The 23585-nt window shown below is 37.3% G+C and overlaps 1 protein-coding gene across 9 annotated transcripts in view; it reads left to right on the plus strand.

Moving 5' to 3' along the window:
• The window catches only part of PTPRC (protein tyrosine phosphatase, receptor type, C), a 64147-nt gene that overhangs the window by 28579 nt on the left and 11983 nt on the right, over positions 1 to 23585 (plus strand). Inside the window, exons 3-18 of one of the 9 annotated variants that reach the window (XM_014943568.1) lie at positions 5313 to 5408; positions 6232 to 6327; positions 6685 to 6711; positions 7165 to 7302; positions 8129 to 8215; positions 9578 to 9610; positions 10347 to 10562; positions 11346 to 11504; positions 12397 to 12543; positions 13411 to 13539; positions 14913 to 15071; positions 17351 to 17541; positions 19941 to 20001; positions 20738 to 20846; positions 21801 to 21832; positions 23140 to 23255. In XM_014943568.1, coding sequence (XP_014799054.1) covers positions 5313 to 5408; positions 6232 to 6327; positions 6685 to 6711; positions 7165 to 7302; positions 8129 to 8215; positions 9578 to 9610; positions 10347 to 10562; positions 11346 to 11504; positions 12397 to 12543; positions 13411 to 13539; positions 14913 to 15071; positions 17351 to 17541; positions 19941 to 20001; positions 20738 to 20846; positions 21801 to 21832; positions 23140 to 23255 — 1796 coding nt within the window. The remainder of the gene's footprint in view (positions 1 to 5312; positions 5409 to 6231; positions 6328 to 6684; positions 6712 to 7164; positions 7303 to 8128; positions 8216 to 9577; positions 9611 to 10346; positions 10563 to 11345; positions 11505 to 12396; positions 12544 to 13410; positions 13540 to 14912; positions 15072 to 17350; positions 17542 to 19940; positions 20002 to 20737; positions 20847 to 21800; positions 21833 to 23139; positions 23256 to 23585) is intronic. The other 8 variants (XM_014943570.1, XM_014943569.1, XM_014943572.1 and 5 more) reach the window with 8 other exon arrangements.

Genomic DNA, 23585 nt, shown 5'->3' on the forward strand with positions numbered 1-23585 from the left:
TAGCAGAAAGGGATCTTCTTCCTTTCCACATTTCTCTATGCTGTGTGCATCAAGGAATGCAATAGTGCCACACTCCAGAGGGGACAGCTGGAGCTAATGGCATGTAAGTACAGGTTGGGTGGAGAATGGCTAGAGAGCAGCCCTGAGGAGAAGGGGATGCTCGTGGATCAGAAGCTTGACATGAGACAGCAATGCGCACTGGCAGCCCAGAGACCCAACTGCATCCTGCCCCTCTACTCTACTCTTGTGAGACCCCACCTGGAGCACGGCATCCAGCTCTGGAGTCCTCAGCACAGGAAGGACATGGACCTGTTGGAATGGGTCCAGCAGAGAGCCCTGAGGGTGATCAGAGGGCTGGGACACTTCTCCTATGAAGACAAACTGAGAGAGTTGGGATTGTTCAGCCTGGAGAAGAGAAGGCTCCAGGGAGACCATATAGCAGCCTTCCAGTACCTAAAGGGGTCTACAGGAGAGATGGGGAGGGACTCTCTATCAGGGAGTGTAGCGATAGCATGAGGGGTAATGTTTTTAAATTGAAAAGTGGAGTTTTAGATTAGATATTAAAAAGAAATTCTTTACTGTGAGGGTGGTAAAACACTGGAAGATTTTGCCCACGGAAGTTGTGGATATCTCATCCCTGCAAGTGTTCAAGACCAGGCTGGATGGGGCTTTGAGCAACCTGGCCTAGTGGGAGGTGTCCCTGCCCATGATGATCTTGATGGAAGGTCCCTTCCATCTCTAACCATTCTATGATTCCAAGATTCTAAGTGCAGTCCCCTGCCCAGCCCAGCAGTAGATATAAACCCGAGTCCATTTTACTCACCATGCGAATTAAGGAGCATAACAGAATTAAAAGGTATGTCCCCTGTTATCAGCTAAAGTATTTTTGCACATACAAGTAGGATAATGTTTTTAGGCTCTTAATGCAGGTTCAACAGTATCTCCATCTTTTCAGCTGGAGTTTCCTTTAATAACTCACACACAGAGGAAATGTATGCTGGCACTTCCTTCTGCTCGAGAAGATCAGAGCCTGGAGTTACTTGGAACACAGTGTCTTTTAGCATATCCTAGGTCTGAGTTGTCTTCTGTTGAGTCACTTGGTCCTGCCAAATGGAAAGCATTTTCACTTTATTCTGTTTTTCCTGAGAGGGCAGCAGTGAGCAGTAACTTCTTATATGGGTGCGACCACAGTTCACTGCAGCAAGCGCAGAGTCACTACTGCAGCAGCAATATAGCAGCTCCTGTACCTCCAAATGTGAACTGTACAGCCTGACGTCATTAGGGTTTGGCTTTTCTTTGTGGCCTGGTTTCTTTCACAGTTTTCCCATTTGCTCTTCTTGTTGAACGTTGAAAGATTTCTTCAAAATACAGTAGTCCCATGTTTCAATCCCAGGGCCTGTTTATCTTTGAGCTTTCAGGAGGTGCTCAGCTCATCCGTTTTAGATGTATTGTGTTGACAGCCTGTCATCCCACCTAAAACTTTCTTTCAAGCAGCAGCTGAACTCTGTCTGCCGAGTGGTAGCCAGAGAGGAAAGGGAAAGAAAGCAATTAGCCAAGCTCCCATCTCCCCGTGGGATGAGCTGCTCGTATCTTTTTGCAGGGCACCCAACGAAGCCCAGATCCACTCAAACTTTACTGATGGGTTGGTAATCTTTTGGGTAAGCAAGCAGGAACCAACTCGTGGCCAAATCAAAAGAAAGGGACAGGGAAAGCTTAGAAAAGTAGTAGTGGTTCCTTCAGTAGCAGGAACTTTTCATACACTAGTTCTTCCACTTGGGTTATTTGAGCCGATTCTATGCATACTATCTTAAAAGTGTCTTATGGCTGGATGCAGTTTAAGATTTGAGAAAAGATTTGGGATAGTTCCTGTTTAAACCCAGACCAACTTGCTTAGTTTGGTAGTCACCGGACTTTCCTACCACACAGCATGGTTTTTTGGGGTTCCACATCCTTCTTAAATATTAAAGACAGTCTTAGATTTCAGCTTTCAAGATTCCAGAGATATGTTTTAGAATATAAACATGAGCAGGCGGTTTTGACTTTAACTTTGTTAACCCAAGTTTAATTCAGACATATATGTTAGCTGTGGGATATTTTTTGAAAAATAAATTAATTGCATCAGTATGCCTATTAATATTGGAGTAACACAGTCTGATGTGTTGGGATCCTTCTTTATTATCTTTCAATTTACCTGGTATCTCTCAATAAGGTTATATGGGTAAATGTATCCGCTTTGCTGTTTGAGAGGAGTTCTTTAGTGTTTTGGTGCCACCTATTGAATTCTTTTCAACTGCGTCCAATCCATTGCTATAATAAATCATATAATAGAATGGAATTATAGAAGAGCAGGACACCTTTAAAATGCTTAGAAGGACATAAAACTGCCGTGAAATGTTGTTAAAATGCCAGTGATTATTTAGAGGGAAAATTGGGAAATCTAGGACAATTCCAAACTGTTTTGAGAAGTGATCTGCTCTAGTTGACACTGGCCTGAGCAGGGCAGCTGGACTGGACGATCTCTTGAGGTCACTTCCCACCTTGAGTTCTATGATCGTGTGTAACGTTTAGCCTCTGTCACTGTGAGTGAGCAATAAACCTCACTTTATATTTAAGCTGGTAACATTATTCCTAACTTTACAAGGGAGAAGATGGGGAAAATGACTTTAACAGGAATCTTAAGGAAGTGAATGAGGTAACCATAAATACAACACTGTGAGCCCTTATGAGCCCTCAACCTTATGAGCCCTCTTTTTGCTCATATTATCTGCACTTGGAAGAGGGAATTTTGAAATATATATTTTTGTCTCCATCATTTTTGCATTAGAGACCAGTAAATAGAAAAAGTATTTCTAAATGTTCCACTAATCTCTGAGCAGAGCTTCATTTAGGGCTTTTTCTGCAACTGCGTATATTCTTTTCTTGGAAACAGTCATTTAAGTGAAAGTTGATCTGTGTAGATGGTCACAGAAAGGTAATTTTGAGCTTGAGGTATATTTAATGTGCTAAACCAAAATAAGATTTGGGAAGGAAGGGGAACAATTGATTTCTTCAGCTGATAAGCCAGTTGAAGAAAGAAAAATCATATTATGAAATTTAGAGTGACCAACTGCCTGCTTTAAAACACTGAATTAAAAATCCATGAAGATACATTGAAATTGAATTGCTCATGGAAAATGTGGATGACTATACATGTTAGCTTTTACAGGGTTTCTTGGCAGTTAAATGTATACAGTTACATTATACAATTTCTGCTAATAAATGTTCCAGTCCTTACTGAAGATTTCAGATACTGACAATACATTGACAGTTCAAAAGATCGTCTATATTTTTGTTTCTTATCTGTAATATCTCTCAGGTTAGGATGCTTCATATGCTAACATTCTGTACCTCTGAAGAATACATGTGGTCCTGTGTTTTAGTGGAGATACATACAGATAAATGGGTTAGGATACTAGTGTTGTTAATATGATGGCTTCTAAACCCATGTCATTTAGTCTGCTGTCTGTCTACTACATTTTTTACAGATTATATTCTTACAATTAAGAGCAATTATTTTGACAGTTTCATATGGTTTCAGACAAACTATAGGCAGGCCAGATTTTAGGCAACACGCCTCCCCACTTGTATAAATGAAGAATGAAGTAGCTAGCTCTGCATTACTAGTTTTAGCTGAGCTTCATTTGACACTTTTTCTTTAAAATATCAGACTACTGGCTTTTTAGAGATTTTAATTTGTAGGGAGATATCTTGAGTAATGTACAGTCCACAACAAATTTAACTATTCACTAGACAAGTACTTACAAGATTTCAGCTTTTGTTTACAGTCTTTTTTATATTATGCCTTATACACATTTAATGACAGTTTAGGGCATAAAAAAAGTGCTCGCTCTCTACAGGTGACTTTGTTGTCATTGTTCATGGTTTTTAATGACTGTTGTTTGTCTTCTGAACTGTTCATACGGGGTGCAGAATCCACGGTGGCTATTGACAACCAACATGTGTGTTGCTGCTTGTCAGGTCAATAAGGAGAAAATCTTTGGAGTCCTGGGAGATCTGCCTGTGTTGAGCTTCTGTGTCAGAGATGAGAGACATGGTTTTGACCCTGGCACATTTACAGGGCAACAGAATATGTATCCTTCATAAGTACTGCAGTTTTTCACATAAACCTCGATTTTTGTTTTAAAGGTAGAAGGAGTTTATTTTCAAAACAGTAGGGCTATGAAAGTTGTGAAGTACCATGTAGCGAAGCAGAAGTAACAGAGAAATTATAAACAGTGAAGTGCTGTCTGAAAAACACACATGTCAAAAAAAAAAAAAAAAAAAAAAAAAACATTTTTTGAAGATAACTGGCTACAATTTAACAAAGAAAAAAAAAAAAAAAAAAAAAGAAAAAAATCCAGGAAAGAAACATAGTGGGAAAGAACTAGTAGAAAATGGGAGATAAAGGAAGAGCCAGATGGATGAAAGTTTGTGGATGGTCACAGCAAGGAATGTGTGAAGAAGTGGAGGTTTGTTCCTTGCTAAAAGCACAGCAGGCTTTCAGGGTTAAAGAGATAGGAACAAGCATGCTTTCGAGGTAGCTTTCAGGATTCTTATGCCAAAGTCAAAGCTTCTAATCCTCTAAATGAGTAAAGGGTATAGCCATATGAACAAACTCGTGGTTCTAGCCATTGCCATTCATTTTTGTCTCTCTTTGTTGTGACAGAAATTTTACATTACATGAATGCAAAAGGTTTTGGACAATGATTTCAAAGCAGAGTATAAAAATAAGGCGTGTTTTTATAGGTGTGAAAAGATCATTTCTCCCAGCTCAAGTCAGTAGGTAATCTATAACCTGGACATAGGAGTTATTTGGAGAGATTCTTAAATATCAGGAGGATGGTCCAGGGAGGTTGCTGCCCTTTAGAAATTAATATTGGGGAAAGCAAACAGCTTTCAGGAATGCTGAGGCTTGGTTTTCTGGCTCTTGTATAGTGACAATTGTAGACAGGTAGGATTTTTCTTGACAACAGAATCAGCATTGGTAGCTCTTCTTACCAATAAAATCATTCTTCGTTCAGCAACACTCTATTTGTTGATATTGCTTGTACTTGTATACACTGCTGCGTGATGACGCAAAAGATTTTGAGGGTTTTAGCTTTTGGTACTGCAAAATATGTTGTTAAACATGAAAACATATCCCCCAGTCAAATCTGTCCTGAGAAACATGGTTCAGAGAAAGCCATACAAACCGTTGGCCTTTTTTCTGCTATAGATGAACTTCTCACCCTCATGCATTTCTCACCTGGTGATATCTTTTCCCCACTGTGCAGCAGGAGATGAAAATCTGGCAACTACCAGCTCTCACTCACCCACGTCACCTCCACCTGCACGCTCCACAGCACTCTCACCTCCAGGCACCACTGAAGGTAACAACTGATTCAGGACTGCGACATTGCTGCTCTTCTGTTTTAGCTGAACTGGCATCTACTTCTATCATACATTTGTTAATTCCATCCCAGTTAAAGCAATTTGGTAATTTATGTTGTTTGAGGTCAATTATATTACAGCAACATTTTTTTATATGATGGAGACATATTTGGATTTTTTATTTGAATTAAATCAAAGTTGGGGATTTGAAACATACTTTTCAAAGAAAGTGATTAGAATTCAAGCTATAGCATGCTGGTTTTATGAGTTCATATTTTCCTTATGGGGCTCCCTTTCCCCTTGAGGTCTCAGATGGGAGTTTCATGTTGACCTGTGACAGTGGCACTTTCCTGCGACTCACAGAGCTCCTCAGGCACCAGAGACATATCTGATGGTTGAGACAAGAGGGTCCTTCCTACATCAACAACACAGAATAAACCCACCCCAATCAGCCTGGGTTTTTTTGCAAGCTGCATGTTAATTCATCCCCTTCAGCTGGTGTTTTCAAACAACTAAAATCAGTGCATCCCCACCTTGCTAAAGGATGAATAAATCTTTTCACCACAAAGGCATGTCAGAAAATTGGTGGAAATTTGGAATTAGTGGTCCACAGGCCTAATTGCAAGCCATGCTCTTGCAATAAAGCCAAGCAGATGTGTTGCACAGCCTATGCACAAACTGGAGAGCAACGTAAATGTGTTCTTTTTGCCAGTGCTAGAGGGAGAAATATAATTCAGAGAGCAGCTGGGAGCCTTTCTGGTTCCAATTAACTTCTCACTTTCATGCATTGCTCACCTGATGATATTTTTCCCCGCTGTGCAGCAGGACATGAAGATCTGGCAACTACCAGCTCTTACTCCCCTATGACACCTCCACCTGCACGCTCCACATCACTCTCACCTCCAGGCACCACTGAAGGTAACAGTGGATTCAGACTGCAGCATTGCTGCTCTTCTTCTGTTTCAGCTGAACTGGCGTCCACCACAGCCTTCCTTCCCTAAGGCGGCACGGCACGAACTTCTGGCTCAAGGAAAAAGTGATTTTTAATGCGGACGATATCAGTCCACATATCATATGTTTGGTATTTTGGGGGTCTGGTTGTTGCTACATGCTACTACATATTACTTAACAGCGTGTAATTCCCTGGGGAAAGCTCAGCTGATAGTTGGGAGGAAGGAATGTTTATTTTTTTTATTTTTGATGCATTGATGCATGATTGTGTTCAATTCCTTGGAAGTTTAATTTACACTTTCTCCTTCTCTTTCCTTTTTAAAGGAGATGAGTCAACAAGTACTACACCTGGTAAGAAACTTTTAATTTATATGACAGAACTGCATTGATGTTTTTTTCTGATAATCTCTTCTTTCCTTTTCCTGTACACCGTTATCTCACAGAGTGTGTAATGCCCTTTCATTCAGCCCAATGAAATGAAATATGCTGTCTTAAAAGGCAAGAACACTAGACTAGTCTGGCTTTGAGTCATAAATTTGAGTATATTTTGAAATACATTTAGCATGAAAAAGGTACAGTCGAGTGCCAAGAAAGCATTAGACTGACATCTAAGGTGTCACCTGACACCTGTTGGACCCCCTAACACATTGAGTGTTTGGTGTGCCTTTGCTTATTAATAAATTCACAGTGCATCTGTATGAGAGTGCTCCAGCACAGCAGCCCTGTGTTGTGTGCAGCTTTGTGTCCTTCCTTGAACGGGCAGCCTCTGAAGCATTAATGAAAATGCTGTACCTTTCACCACAGGTGTCTCTCCTTCAGACAGCACATACCTCTCCACGCATGCAGGCTCTGTCCCTGCCATGGGACTTGGCACCCCACCACGCAGCAGCACTGCTGCCCTCACCACACACACTGCCACTGCCTTGAAGAATGCTTCATCAGGTTTGCCGTCTTCCTTTAGATGCCGCTCACTGCTCTCTGAACTGTAGGGGCAAACTAAGTAATTACTGTAGGGGAAAACTAAGTCATTCAGCCTCAGGATAATCTTGTCCAGCTAATGGTTCATCAAATAGAAAAGGTATCTACAATTTGGCATGGTGGCAATACCAGATTTAGTTCCAGGACCTGGTACGTGATGGCCAAGTCTTGTGGTCATCACAGTAGTATCAATATGTTATTGATACTAGCTGTGATACTGCTGTCAGGGAGGCTGTTGTCAAAGCAAGAGCAATAGGAATGGACCTAAAAGAGAATGTCGAAACCTGTCAGTGGTTTATAAGCAGGGAGATAAATACTGAGATATAGTAGGTAACATAGTGAGCAAGTTGTGTGATCTGGCAAACGAACACCGCTGGAATGCTTGTTTCTAAGAGCACAATCACTATTTGTGATTGTATTTTCCTGTAACAACATAGCAAAATGCTTTAGAATTTCCCAGTTCACAATTATTAATACCATTTTTATGTTGACTCCAACCTGGATTATGCATAAATGACTAAATAACCCTATGCTTGTACATTGCAAAATTCATTAGTAAGTGGTGTATTCCTAAAACCTTGCTCTCTATTTAAATACCCATTTTCTGGGTTGTTTTTTTTTTTATATGTTTGCAAGATTTTTCTGTTAGCACTCTTTTCTAAATTACAAAAATCCTGGAAGAAAAAAAAGAGCAGAGAAAGGCTGTAGTGTAAGACATTTCTGGTGACATAGTCATATGAAATCATTAATTTTACTTTTTAATGCTGATATGTTGTTTATTTCCTTTCAGATTATTACAGTTCAACATCCTTGCACAGCACCATCTCATCAGTCAGCACGCCAGCAAACACTGGGATCTCCCCCACTCTCACTATAGGTGACAAACTTGCACACAGTTATCGCAATTATGATACTGCAAGCACAGAAAATATGTTAGAATGAGGGAATTAATTTTGAATTTCATTTATCAAACAAGCATACAAATTAGGTGTACAACTGTGTTGAACTTCAGGGTGTTTTTATGAATCTTATTAACAGTTTATAAGTAATATTAAAGATACCAAATTTGCTACTTGTCAAGCAAGTGAAAAATAGAAATTATTTCCACACAATGGCATAGTAGGAGGGTAAGTCTGTCAATTACTGTCAGTACTCCTCTTGATAGAGGAAATTTGCCCAAGCAGCAAAGGAGTATGAATACATCCACAGATCTGTGTGCTTCTCTGTTTTCTGGTGGCTTCCCTTTCCTTTCACTCAACATTAACATTTTCCTGGGATCCAATATTGCAAGCACTTACCCACAATATTATTGCAATTGGGCTGTAAGGAATTACTCAGGTCAGTAAAATATATGTGTACATCCAGGTGTTGGACTCTTACCATCTTTGTAACTGCCCTTCAAGTAGATACAAGTTACTATCAGCTCTTTGCGAGACTGAGCTTAGCTTTTACTTGTGGGTCTTCTGCCTCTAGCCATCTTGGTAAGTCTCCATTGGATCCTCTCAGTTTACCCTCTCAGTAGGGGTGCTACTCAGCCAGATGACTCCTAACCCAGAGAGAAGCAAATCTAGGGCCTGTCTTCTATGGAAAAAAATAGATATCAGTCTCTTTTGGTAACATTATACCTTAGTATATTGTAAGAAATTGTTTCAGGGTGAAGTTCTTTGCTCAAGCTTCCTTAGATGTTTTCTAAATACCGGCTCGTAATTTCTTATGGTTATTTCAGTGTAAAAATAGTTGTAAAACAGTCTGTACTGTTGCATAAGTCTCTTTCCAAAGGTAAGAGACACTTGTCCAAAAAAGCAGGTAAATTTTGTTTTTTAGTGACATTGCATGCTGCATATTGCATACTGCATAACCATAGTTAGCCATTCCAAAGCATACGTATCCTGGAAAACAGCTATAGTTTATCATACCTCCATGAGATTGTGTGATTTTGGAATATTGTTGTGTAACTTTGTATGCAGAAATGCTACCAGTTTGATTTGTAGTCAGTGATGTCATTGGAAAATTATGAAACACACGTGATCCCTAAAGTAACTAGTTAAAAAATGAGGTTGTATGTAGCTGATGTTTTCTTCCCTTTTTTTAATATGAGTTGAGAGCTAGATAATATTACTTGTATTGAATATAATGAAGGAATAGTTTTGGGCAGCACCAGTCACCCTCCTCTAATGCTCTGTGAAAAAAACCCAAAACTTGCTGATCTGCAACTTTATTTTGTTTTGTCTTCTTATAGGCACTTCCACACTGACAACTGAAGAACCTTGTGGTAAGAACCAAACCCCTTATTTTTCTCAATCCTGAAATTTGAACAAATCAGTGGACTCAAATACAGAAAACCGATCGGTAAAACAAATTGATCAGCTTGCATCTCATTAATTTTTTTATGAACTGTGTTCCAATTCTGGAAGAGTAGGATTAAACATATTACATTTGTGGACTTGTCATCTCCATTTACAGTTCTGTTAAACTGCACTGCACTAGGCTGTTGATATCAGGGCTGCAGAAAAGATCTGCCTTCATTCCACTAGGCCCTCACTAATTTTTCCCCATCATGTTGATAATCACATGCTGCAAACTGCATTTCATAGCTAAAGTAAAACTAAAGTTTAGACATTGGTTTGTATCTCTTTAGAATGAGAGATCTCTCCTTTCTAATTTTCAGGAATAGACTAGAGCCATTAATTATGAGATTATTATGAAATACTTTGAATTAGAAAATTTGAAATTTCTGTTCAAATGATCTAATGTGTCAAAACAAAGTATTTCACTTTGAACTGACATTTTAAAGTAAAGCACGTTTCTGGTAAAGCATCTTTTTAATTCTTTAGTTTTCCTAACTGGAGAATTATAAAAAAAAATATTTTCCTAAGGAAATTTTCTGTTATTTTATTTTCTGATTCTTAAAATACATATGATGCTAAGGCTGCCATAAACCATTTAATGGTTCTTAAAAATTGTCATAAAATAATATTTTATTATTTTATCTTTTTTTTTTTTTTTAGATATTTATGTTGACTATGATTTCACTCAAAGTGGAAAAGATGAGGGAAATAAGGTTGAAGTTACACTGAAAAATCTCACAGAAAACAGAAACTATACTATTTCAGAGGTTAATGAAATCGTCAGTGTGAATTCCAGCACAATAGAACTTGAGAAATGCAAGAAATATGAAGTTAAATTTAAAGATTGCTCCACAGCTCTTTGTATTCAGCTGCCTGGTAGGTACAGAAGGGCTATAGTAGTTTCTTTTTTTTTTTTTTTTTTTGACATGTGGTAACTTGGTTTTCCTGGACTACTTAGTCTATTCTTGTTTCTATTGTATTCTCATGGAATGTAAAAAATGTAAAACGTGAAAAAATACGGAAACTTTAACTACATTGGCCATATGCAGCGTGGCTAGGAATAGCAAGACCAGCCAGCACTTGAAAGCTACTATTTATGTTGGATGTTTTGTTCACTAAAGAGATTGGTTAAAAGTTTAATTTATTATTTGAATACCAGCATTGTCTTTATCTCATGTAGGCTTTTTCAATTTTTACTTTCCATTTATTGTTAAATTCTTTGTATATTGTTCTGTGCCAATTGTATCTTCATACTGCAGAACAAGTCAACAAATATATAAGAACAAATTTCTATTTAAAGAATCAATATAGCCAATGTCACAGTCACATATAATATTAATCCTTTTCAGAAAGCAAAGATCTGTGGCAACAAAGGGCATGGACTCCGCCAAGTGATGAAGTGAAGACGTTTAATGTTTTATTTTTACAGCATATATAGTTTCTCTCTTTTGATCATGTGCTGTGCTCTCTACACGGATAGGTTGTGGGAGCCTGGCCACCTGCCGTTATGAGCAATACAATTGGCTACAGATAAGCATTCATGCCCCCAGCCAATTAGTCGTTATTATTTGTTTGTTATATTGTTATCTATTTGCTAGCTTGCTAGCTATTTTGTTGTCTTCACGTTACCATATAAGGACATTGTTTACTGTTTCAAAGGCTTCCATCCCATGCCTGCGGGAACACCTCTCTATCTCACGCTCAACAGCACCTCTCGAGAACCAGGTGCCTTAGAATTTGGGAAGATAACCGACACATCTGCAGAGTTATGTTGGAACGAGCCATATAACTATGCTGATGTGACTTTTGACTGCACAGGTAAGACACTTCTAAGATATTTTAAAAGTTGGTTATTTATTTATTCTTTTGTTTTTAAAAGCAATGCTGATGTTACCTTTTTGATGAGAGATTTGCAGATTTAAATTAATTGTGACGTTTAAGGGAAGGGCTATTCAGAATTTCTGGGATCGCCAGGTTAGGGACTACCATCCCCACGCACTGGAGATCTGGGGAAAGTTCAAGCCCTAAGAGCTCATTTCCTCGGTTTATCAGCTTCACAAATGGCAGACTTCTGAAGATTATGAGCTTCTGCTTGATGGTCTGAAAGGGAGATTGGAGTTTGGAAATCCTGCAATCCGTGGGTCTGCAATGAGCTTATTCCCCCTTGCAGACTACCCAGGCAGCTGGCTTTGCAGGCTCCTAGATAGCGAGAGTCCAGGTTCTCTGCTTTTGGAGCCAGCCAGCCTGAGCATGCTGGCTCAAGTGCAGGTAGTCTGCTAGGGAAGGTATGATATGGATGCTGGATGTCCTCATGTGTCCCAGAAAAATACATGAGGAATGTCTGGGGCTGGAGATTTCACATTTCATGGAGCTGAAGAGCTATGAAGCCACTCCAGGGTTCTGCCAGACTCCAATGAAATGTTTTGATTTCTGTGGAAAAACTGTTTTCTTAGAAAGTAAAATCATATGAGTTTTACTAGCAAAAAGTAAAGATCTATGCAAAGTTAGTATAAAGATCTATGCAAACTAAGTTAGTATAAAAGAACCTAAAACCTAGTCATTGGATTCGGTTGTACACTTTTCTGTTCAGAATATTTTGATGGTTTATTGCAAACTATATTGAATAAATATGGTAGAGAAAATCCCAGTTAAAAAGGTGCCATTTTTTGAGTACTAGAAAATATTGTTAAAACTCTTTTTGTATCTACAGATGGAACAGTTGTTCCAAAAGTAAATCAATCTTGTAAAGAGCTGAAAGATTTATCACCCAACCGTGAGTACAACTGCAGTGGTACCATACGTTGTTGTGAAAAGGAGCTTGTCAAAGCAAGCCTCATCATATATACAGATTATGGTGGTAAGTGTAATGTTTATTTTCGCTTTATGTTCCACATATTTCTGGAAACCCCTTCTATGAATCCTGCTATCTGTGTTTCCTGGGGTTGAAGATACATTCTGAGCAGCATGCTCAGCCACTCTCAGGTTCCCCTCCAGCTCCTCTTGTCAGGTCTCCTGCCCTTATGGTTGTTCTTTGACTGCAGTCACAGATGCCTTACTCTCCTTCTCTTGGAGATTGTTGTGCTTTTATTTTTTTGAGAGTGAGAAGATAGCCAAATGTAAGAAAGTTTGAATGATGACAAAAATAACCCAAAACAAACCAAAAAGCAAAACCAAAGGAAAACCAAAACAAAAACCAAAACAAACGAAAGACCAGCACAGCACTGGCCAGGTCAAAATTAAATTCTTGATTTGAAGAAACATGAGATAATTGCAAAAATGTCTCCAGATAAAATGATGTGTTTATCCAAAACATTGTCCTTGGAAATAGCTTAGCTTTTTTTTCGGTTCGAAAAGGAAATCAAATGAAATCAAGTAACTCACAAATCAAAAATCAGGCCAAATATTTAAAGTTTGTTAAAATTATAATGTATAAAGTTTGGAAATGTTGGTCAGTTTTAGCAATATGTGATATTACTGTGTTCACCTTGTCCTGAATTAATTAAATTTATGAAGTTACTCTAATATTATGCTTTTGCATATACGCAGTTTATACATATGTAAAATTTCTTTGAATGAAATAGACTATGAAAAATATTACCGATTGTTGGTTTCTTGCTTTGGTATTCAATGAAATTTAACTCAATCAAAGTAGGTAAAAAGAGGAGTATTTTGCATTTTCATTCAAACATTTCCTTCCCTCCCCATTATTTTTCTTTTACAACAGGTCCAGAAGAACCAGAAATCCTTGAAACATGTCCTGGTGAGAGAAATGTATCAGTTAGCTGGCAGAAACCTAAGGACACTTCAAAGGGTCCTATAGATGGCTATATCGTGAACTGTAACGGTACAGCAGGTATATGCCCCTTTAGTACTGAATAACTCATTGCATGGTTTAATATTTACAGAGCACCAAGCATGATGCATTGATAAACCTGATTTTTTTTTTAAGTTCTTCCAGTTGAACCATACGGTTCTTCAGTTGACCATTTCAGGACACAACTCTGTCACCCTTCATTCTTGTATTAAGAATAAGTTATGACAAGATCGTCAGTTGTCTGATCAGTTTGTAGCATAGCGCTCTGTCTCAGAAAATGCTGCTGTAGGTGGTTAATATATTGTCTGAGAAGAGAGGGACCTGCCTTCTGAGTAACAGCAATGTATGTAAAAGTCAGGGGTCCCAAGTATGGCAGTTAGCATATACATGTTTAGATGGGTAAAGCCAATTAGTTGTCTTCTACTAAGCGGTCACACCTTTCAGATATGCTGTTTTAGGCCACCTTATATTTAGATGGCTTAGTCTGCATCCATTGCACTGGGATCATGTTTTCCACGGTGAGCTTTTCTCAAAGTGTGAGCTTTTCTTCAAAACAAGGACTAGAAAATGATGTTTTGAAAATGAAGAGCCTGATACACGATTCTAGGAAATATATATTATTTTTAAGCTAGTCCTGGGTTAATTCATTCTTTCTGTTCACATACTGAATGTTTTTTAAACCAGGACTGCTACAGGAACCAAAGGCTGTCATGCCCATGTGCTCCCCAGATACAAATAACCTCTCCCACTCCTCATGCCCTGAGTTTGACCACTACCCACAAGGACGGCAGCCCCGAGCACCAGTTTCTGTGGTTGGTCTGGCTTGTAGTATAGCAGACCAAAGTAGTATGCTGGGGGTAGGGAGGTCATATCTGAAGCAGCCAGAAGGAAACACGGAAAGGCCATTGCTCCCCAGTTTCCAAAGCCACCAAAGCCCCAGCTGCAGTGTGGGAAATTGCTTTGCTCACGTTGCTTCTTGGGCAACTCCTTTCTGTCCTGCTGGCCATTAACTGCTTGCACATGACATCTCTTGTGTCATACCAGAGCAGGCTTGTCCTTCTGTCATCTGTCTACTAACCTCTTCCCAAGATGAACACAGAAGAATCAGCCTCTCTTTATCAATGCAGTTTATGTTAGTTTTTAATTACACACATTTAAATGACACAATGAGAAAGTAAAAAAGAAAACAGAAGAAACCCTCAACTTTCTACCTTTTTGACTGGGGAATATAATTTTTCCTCTTCTTGAGCCTTCACTTAGCAAGACAAAACAACCAAGTACAAGGTAATTAAAACAGAAGTACACATGACAGTGGTTTCAGGTAGCTCTGATGAAATGTAAGATTTCCTGTGCTCCTAACATAAATTTCATTAATTTCATTAATTAATTTAATTTTTCATTTTTTCTTAAAGAGGATGTTGAAGTAGAAAATACCAAAAACTTTGTTTGCGATGGATTAAAACCTTTCACCAAGGGTGAAGGTTCTGTGACTGCATATACACTCAGCCGATATGACGGTACAAAAATTATGGGAAAACCTGGAATATTTAACTCGTCAACAAAATCAGCAAGTAAGTCTCTCATTTGCTCGCTGTTACGAACAATGCTGCTACTAACACAGGGAATATATACTTTCTTATTATACTTTGTTGTATTTTATATGTTACTACGCCTAGCCAAGAAACTGATTAATATTAAAAGAATTTTATTGACATTCATATAATTAATGTTTCTCTTTCAATTACTTAATGTTATTCTCTGTTTAATTATGTGTTTAGTATTAGTATTATGTTATATATTAAAAAAAAGTTTTAAAAAGATCTACATTCATTTGAAATTCTTGATAAGATTTTAGAAAGCATTGTGTCTAAAGATTGAATTCTAAAGAAAAGATTCAAATTAAATAAAAAGAGAATGAAAAACATTCACTTTTTCTTTGTGACATGAAAGCTACAAAGACTTGCAGACTGTACCTACTGTTCTGCAGTTGCCTGTTTGCTTAAACAGGTTTGCTGCATTACTCAGGCTACACTGATGGCTGTACTGGGTTTTGGTTAGTTTGGACGTACACATACGTCGTCAGCTTCTAAGACTCCACATTAGGTCAAAGCCAAATGTGTGCCAGCCCTTGTGCTGTCAGAAAGGTCTGCACATCTTTTTGGGACTATACTTTCAAAAACTTACCCCTGTGGTCCTGCTTCTTTGTTATATATGTTCAATTCATAGAACTACAAGAAAAGCTAAAAAAACCCCAAGCCCAACAGACTTTTTATCTTCAGATGTAGAGTCTTGTACTGTTTTAATTCTTTCTTTGAGAAACAAAACCCAAAACCACTCAAAACCCCATGTTTATGTAATTTCTTCTGGTACTTTTTAAGCTTTAGTTCCTCCACCTCCAGACTCAGCTAGTATGGATATACAAATATAGGGAAACTATAATGGTTTATATCTGGTATGATACTAAATTAATATTCCCTTTAATTGCACTGAATAAGCAAAAGATTTTTATTTTTTAAAAAAGATAATACTGTTTTTGTGCTAATGATGTAATGGTAATATAAAGTGGTGACTTCCTTCCCTAATAGCAAGAATAAATAAATCTTTTGTTGCTTTTAGCACTCTGAAAAGTGTATAGAAATGGATATATAAGAACATTAAATCTGACTTCTGTTTTTCTTAAGCTTAGGGAAATGCAGGGGCTTCTGGCAGACTACTGTTGTTTTGAATTTGAATCCTGTTTTTCTGTGGAATATACAGAGCATTTTTATGCATTTTTGTAGACAATCCATTAAAGCGTTGGAATCTCTCTATTACTCTGGGTCATGATCATAATTTTTCAATCTGGTTTGAGAATATCAAACTTTGGAGCCTCCACTTTCTGCAGCTCCACTCATATTTTAATAAATCAGGTGAAGATTACAGACCACAATATAAGTTTATGGGGCTGGAAAAGGGAACCAGTGTTTCCTTATTTTTTGAGAAAATAACAAGCTGCTTGCCTTCATGAATTAATGGTATTTGTTAAACCTTCTCCAACTGTTACAGCAATTGATAACATGATCAAGCAGATAATGGAAGAGTTTCATGGCTTCTTAAACAAGAGAATGTATCAGTGGAGCACAACTCCTCAGAAGTAGAAAAAAACTATAATTTAAAAAATATTTTTCATCTTCAACAAACACATTGCCTCCAGAAATGTTCACTTTCTTCCTAGCACAGCTCTTTCAGTATTATGCAGAATAGGAATCTAACAAATCTGCCCTGTGAATAAAAATGAGCAGATATGTTGTAATCACACACTCAGACAAGTGAAATATCTTGCCACTCCCCACATGGGATATTTCATCCGCTCATAAAGCATCACACATCTTAGCTCTTCATATGAAGAAAAAAGCAACTGTTAATATTAGTAAAGTTACTTTTCCAAATACTAAAATATGCTGGTAACCCCTGGTAGTAAATTTCATTTACAGAAGTCTTGAAACATACACACAAAGCTGTTTCCTCCCGTCTTGTCTGTTCTCCCATGTTTCTCAAATGAGAAAGTGATGTCAGATGCAAGGGAGAGAGTTGCCATGATATTATCTTTGCAGGATGGTTGTCAGTAGAGCTCTGATCTTCCCAGCTTTTTCAGTTCCGCTTCACATCTTTTCCAGTTCAGATAAGCTTATGGTTAACTCAAAATTGATTTTATTTATTTTGTTAAATTGGGACTGAAATTTTTAAGGGAAAAAAAATGTATGAAATTATTAAGAGAGAATCTAACGGTCAGACATGAACACATACAGCTGTTGGAATGTTTGGTTTGAAGTGATGAGAAGAGAACCAGTAACACTTCTTTTGTGAACAGAACCGGACCCAGTGACTGCTGTTGATGCAAACTTGACAGCTGATAATGCTGTCCAAATTACATGCAAAGAGCGAGAAGTGCATGGACCACAAAAAGAATTTAGATTGTTTTGGGAAAATGATGAAATAAGATCCAATAATTGTGATTTTCAAAAAGACAATCTCTTGTACTTGACAACGTATACATTTAAGGTAAGAAGGCTTATTAAATTAAATATAAAAAATATTGCTGTATTTCCATTGTTTAAGCATCTTATACTTGATTTTAGGAAAAGAGGCAAATATAGTGACAAAGGAGTTCATCTGTGGATCTGGAGGCCACAGACGTAAAGAAGTATCTATTACCTCAGAAATAAAATGCTTACGTACCTAACCTATCAATCAGTCCCTTGTGTGCTATTCCACGTAGGTTCTGACAGAATGAAAAATACAAGGTGAATAGATTGTTTGCATTTGGGACAGAAAGAAATTTGGGGTTTCCATAAGTTTTAGAAGAGTTTCTTAAGTATAACTGATATTTTAGTGTTTGTAACACATTTCATTTAGTGAATATGTGTCTGTCAATCGGAGGATAAATATTGGATTTAAGTCTTGAGATAATTGCTTAGAAAGAAATTGTGCAGAATTTTTCACTGTGAAGATTTTTGATTTCTCAGGGACTAGTTAGTGTAAACCAGTTCAGATCCTTTCAAGTGTCCTTCCATCAGCCTTTTACAAGCCAGTTTCTATACAAAATATATAATCTTCTCTTTATAGTCTTCACTTTCCTGAAGGCTTCCTGCTACCTTCTCTTCCTACAAGCATTTCACCCCTTAGGCATTTGTTGCTTGCAAAGCCAATGGTCTTGTGTGATCCCCTTAATGTGGCCAGTAGGAATATTTTTTATATTCTGATAGCTGCCCTCAGTAAAGTTTAGGTAAGAAAGTACCCAGGAGGGATGATGGAGTTTTAGTGCTTTTAGGAATCAGTTTCACTCATTTCCCACAATCTTCTCCTCTTTTCTCTGTGTCTTTCTGAGAAAATGCAGTATCATTTTCATACTACTACTTGAGTAATCTAGGCTGGGTTCCAAGGCTTCGTCAGTATTTGCCCAATGGATTCTGCTCAGAAAGCTTTGTATTTGGAAAATAAAAATGAGGTAGGAGAAAAAGATGCTTGTGTTGCCCCTGTAGTATGAGTCCCCTGCACTCTTCTAAGCTCAGTGAGCAGTATGCCTTATAGAATAAATTGGTTTCTGCTTGGCTCTAAACCCTGGTTAGAGCCCTATTTTTCCCAATTCTTACTGGAAAAAAAGAGACAGCTTTATGGTCTTAAATAGTAATGAAAGGATTCTGGGTCAAGTTATGGACGGCTCAAGAAAAAAAGAAGTCAGATCACCCGTGAGAGTTGATGGATGTCACAGTTCCCTTCTCTCTGCATACTGAGTTGTGTGGGGAATAAACAGGAGCCTACCCAGCACACTTTTTGGTTTAGTCTTGTTTTGACCCCGACTGCTGCACTAGGTTTCTGGCTTTTGCTATTTGAGAAGCTTCTTGCTAATTTCTGCCACCTCTACTACTTCTCTGGATGTTGCCGCCTACGATGGCTGTTTTCCCAGGTGCAGAATTGAGAAACCACCAACCCCTTGAACACATTGGCCTTTTAGAGCAGAGGGTGGGAGCTGGGACACAGCCCTCTGAGTCTTCAGGAGAGGTTTCTCTTAAGGGATCGGGTAGGCTCAGTAAGAACTCAGCCTGCAGTCAGCAATGGTGCTGAAAGCCTTTCTCCTCTCCTTTTGGATGATTTGCAGCAGGAGGTTATTACTACTGAAATCACTATTATCCAATCCTGTTAGTATTCTCCACTGTTTAGTATTACATTTTTAAGTTTAATCATAAGATTAATTTTTCTTCACAAGAAAAGTGTGAAGTATTTGATGTACAAACTTCAAGCTGCCTATTAGATCTGATAGGAATTCCTATTAAGGAAATTTAAATGACTGGATAAATGTAAAATATACTATGAAATATAAACGCATCTAAACAAAGTTAGTATTTTAACACTAGATAAAATACCCAAAAGTTAAGGTTGCAAGAAACCAGCTTATTTAAAAGTTTAATTTGACTTCTATAATTTAACCCTTTATTAATTACTTCCCATACAGGAACTTGTATTACAATGTCCAATTCAGTTGACTATTTGTATGTTTACTGTTGAAGTAAATAAAATGATGACGTTTTACTACGTATTGCATGGTTATTTTTTGAATTTGGGAAATTTGATTTTGATTCGATAAGAGATAAATTTGATTTTTTTCATTGAGATACACCTGATTTTGATTTTGTAACATGGGTCTCCTATTTCACAATTTTTTTTCCCAGTCATCTACATATTTTTGAGTCTAGATCTTGCAATAACTTAGGTGGAAGCCTAAGCTGCACTATAAATGCCGGTACTAAGATTCACATAGCAGATCCTGCTGTCAATGAGGCTAATCTGTGGAAAATAGATGGATGTATTTTGAATATCCATTGTTTTGTTTTAAAAAAAAATGCAGAAATTTTTGCTTGTTAAATCTTAATATCTCTATTATTCTCACCCACTGCATGCAGATCTTAGTGTTCAATGGAGAACATAGAGGGGAACCAGTAACAAGGAGTATAAAAACCAGATGTAAGTAAATATATATAGCATTTTTACTTTTAGACCTTAGCATAGTATAGAGTAATACTGTAAATTGTAAATTCCAGTGTGATTGCTCATAAGTAAAAATTAGAACTGCCTCTTTTTGTAGTTAATAGTTGATCTGCATTTGAAAAAATAATATCCTCATTCAGCATTAATGTAACAGATCCTATTGACAAGTTGTTGATAATAATTCAGAATTATTACACAGCTGTGGTTTCTTCAGGAAAAACTTGAATGCAACTAGAAATTAATTTCTCTAACTTGAATTATTCACTTTAGGATTAATTTCCTGTGTTCAGATCCTACATTTCAGGAGCTGAATATCTGTGACTTGTCAGGCATTCCCAGCTCCTAGATTGGGAGCAGCTGAGAGCTCCACTGCTCAGGTGTACAGGTCACACAGAGCAGGAGACAACCATGGTAATGCTGAACCAGTGAGTGAGTTGTGACATTTTAACAGGTGGACATTGGGAGTTGAAGTGAAAATTTTCTTAGTGAGGAAATAAAATTCCCTCCTTTTCTGTAAGCTTAAAAGTTTTTGGCACTTTGTAATATCAAACTTAAACTAAACACTTAAAAATAATTGTTTAGTTCATTTAAAAAAATAAATCAATAAACCTTTGTTCTAGGAAGTATACAGGTTAAAAAAAAGAAAAACATTTTTAGATGCCATTAATTATATATTCAAGAAATAATAAATGTATTCTTTTTCTGTTGCTAGATAATTCTAAAGCCCTGATTATATTCTTGGCGTTCTTGATCATTGTGACATCAATTGCTTTACTACTGGTTCTGTACAAAATCTATGATCTTCACAAAAGAAAGCTTGGGTAAGCTTCATGTTTCTCTCCCTCTCTTATATAAATGGGGGAGGAGGATTTCTGTTTTTCCACAAGATTTCCCAATGGGTAGTGCAAGAGTGTTCTTAATACTGGGAAAAGACATCCTTTTCTCTTTTAATCCTTCTGAAAGAAACTAAATTTTTGGTGGTTTGTCTGGAAATGCAAATACAATGAAATGGATTTAAAATTTCTCTGCTATACCCTTCCTTAGGGCACAGAAGAACTGATCTGCTAGAACAAAATGTTTTGTCACTAGTTTTGTGAAAAAATATTCACAAATATCTGGAATACCTGTCCTTCATGATTTAAGTTAAAAGTAATGAAATTAATACACACTTTCTTGGAACTCTTTCAAATGCTTATTCACCAAAAAAATTATCTCAGGGAGGCTTTTTTTATTATAAGTCATCTCTAGATGACTTGGCAGTTCTGTAGGACAGTGGATTGCAATAGACGAATGGTCAATGCCCGGCCTGATGACTGTGCCAGAGCCCTGGAAAGCCAGGCCGACTGCTGCTGTTGCTGCAAAGGGAGGTGGTGCAATGTGTGAGGGGGCATTAGCTGCTGGTAGACATGGAAAAATTAAGGCAATTTCTTTAGAAACCTCTCAGCCCTCTGGAAACAGCAGAATCCGGGGACTCGTCTCTTCCAACCCCTCGTTTTCCCTTGCTCTTCACATTAAGTGTACAGGGAGCTGCTCATGCTCAGATGCAAACTTTTATGCTTAGGGAAGCAAAACTAATTTTTCTTGTACAGGTTCAGAGAGTCTAACTTGTTCTTGGCTACTTAGCATTTAAAGTTAATTTCATTGTATTTTGTTTCACAGTGAGCTTCTAATGTGATCATTATGAGCAGTCTTGGTTTTTACATATGAAACTTACTTAACTCATTATCATATGTCTTACTAGTCAAAGCTTTTACAGATGCTTTTGCTTCTTACAGCAATTCTTCTGAAGGTGTGAACCTTGTTGCAGGTGAGTATCTTTATATATTTAGCAAGTGGAAATAAAATTAGTCACATGTCTTGCTGCCACCTTTGGATTGTTTACATTCAAGGTTCTATACATAGATTACAGATATCAACACGGCAACACCTCATTTGGAGAAAATAATACTTCAGTAAATACAAAGCAGAAGTATTTATACGTAAATGAACTGAAAGGTTATCAGTGTTTGAAAAACTCTTATTTATTATTTAATTACAAACCCAATTTTGTTATCACAGTATCTCAGAATTTCAGAGATCATCTAGTCCAACCCCCCTGCTAACGCAGGTTCACCTAGAGCAGGCTGGACAGGAAGGCATGCGGGTGGGTTTTTAATATCTCTAGAGAAGGAGTCTGTTATCCCAGACAATGGTTGTGATATATTTAACCCTGAGAGTAAGTTCAGAATCAAATCAGAATTTAGTTTTCCTGTGCACCTTTTTCAAAGCAAGAATTTAAACGTAAGCCAATAGTTTTTTACTGTAAAATTTTAAAGGCTTTCAGGTCTCAAAGACTGAAACCTAACATTATCTGGAAGTTTTTGCACAACTTTTCAAAGCCTACAAAGAAAGACAGAATCAGTTACTACCAGAAAGCTTCAAGAGAAAAATAATTTATGACATTCAAGAAATTAACTACATTAAATGGGAAGTAATACTGTGCTGATATTCAAATCCATTTGCTTAGACACATGGTTGTTAAAAAACATATCTTTTCAATGTAAATGAAAAATTAATAAATGTCTAGTTAGAGATATTAAAACTTGTTCAATCATTACTTTATCATTGAAGATAATATTACAGATTATTGCAACTCAGAGAATAAGCTGGAGAAAATTTGGAAAAGCAGGCAATATATGTTTTTACATTTGTAGGCTATTTGCACAGCAGTCCATTTTACAAGTGATGATAAATGATCAGAATTGATGTAGAGGGCCAGGCCATGTAACTGCTGTGGGTGTTGGGGCTGTTGGTGTGACCTGAATGTGACAATGGCCATGGTGTACAAAAGTGCCGTTAATGCAATGTCCCAGCTTGTGGCCTCCTCCTGAGGTGTCTCCAGTCGGGCAGCAGAGGTGACCAAGTTCTAATATTCCCGGGGCTTTTTTGCTTACAGCTGGCTCGGACAACACCATTTTTTAGAAAAATAAACACATTTAGTTAAAGAGATTTTTCCTTTTGGTACTTTATATGACAACTTGATTGTCCAATCAATTTTAAAATTAAAAGTATTTACTTAAAAGTAATGTACATTTTCAAAGTCAATAATGATAAATGTTCAACATATTTGCACAGTTAAAGATGAGGACAGGCAACTTCTAAACATAGAGCCAATACCTTCGGAGCAATTGCTGGACACGTACAAGAGGAAGATTGCTGATGAAGGAAGACTTTTCTTGGATGAATTTCAGGTTTGTCATTGCCTCAAAATATACCAAGATTTGTGACGAGGTGTTTGAAAGAATTCTGTTCGAAAGCATGACTGAAGTATATGCACTGGGTATAAATAAATAATAAGTAAAAAAAAAATATATATAGAAAATTCAGTGAATTCTCATCTAAAGTCAGAAAGGCTTCAGTTAATTTTGCTACCATGCTCTCATTATAAGATGATGGTATTTTCTTTTTTTTCCCTGAAGGTGTTTTTCAGCAAAAGTATAAAATACACAGTCTAAATAGTTCCCATTCTAAACTACCTTTAAATGCATATTTTTAATACTCTCCCTTACTGCATAGACATG

Source organism: Calidris pugnax, unplaced genomic scaffold (genome assembly GCF_001431845.1).
Source record: "Calidris pugnax isolate Ruff unplaced genomic scaffold, ASM143184v1 scaffold63, whole genome shotgun sequence".
Taxonomy (NCBI): domain Eukaryota; kingdom Metazoa; phylum Chordata; class Aves; order Charadriiformes; family Scolopacidae; genus Calidris; species Calidris pugnax.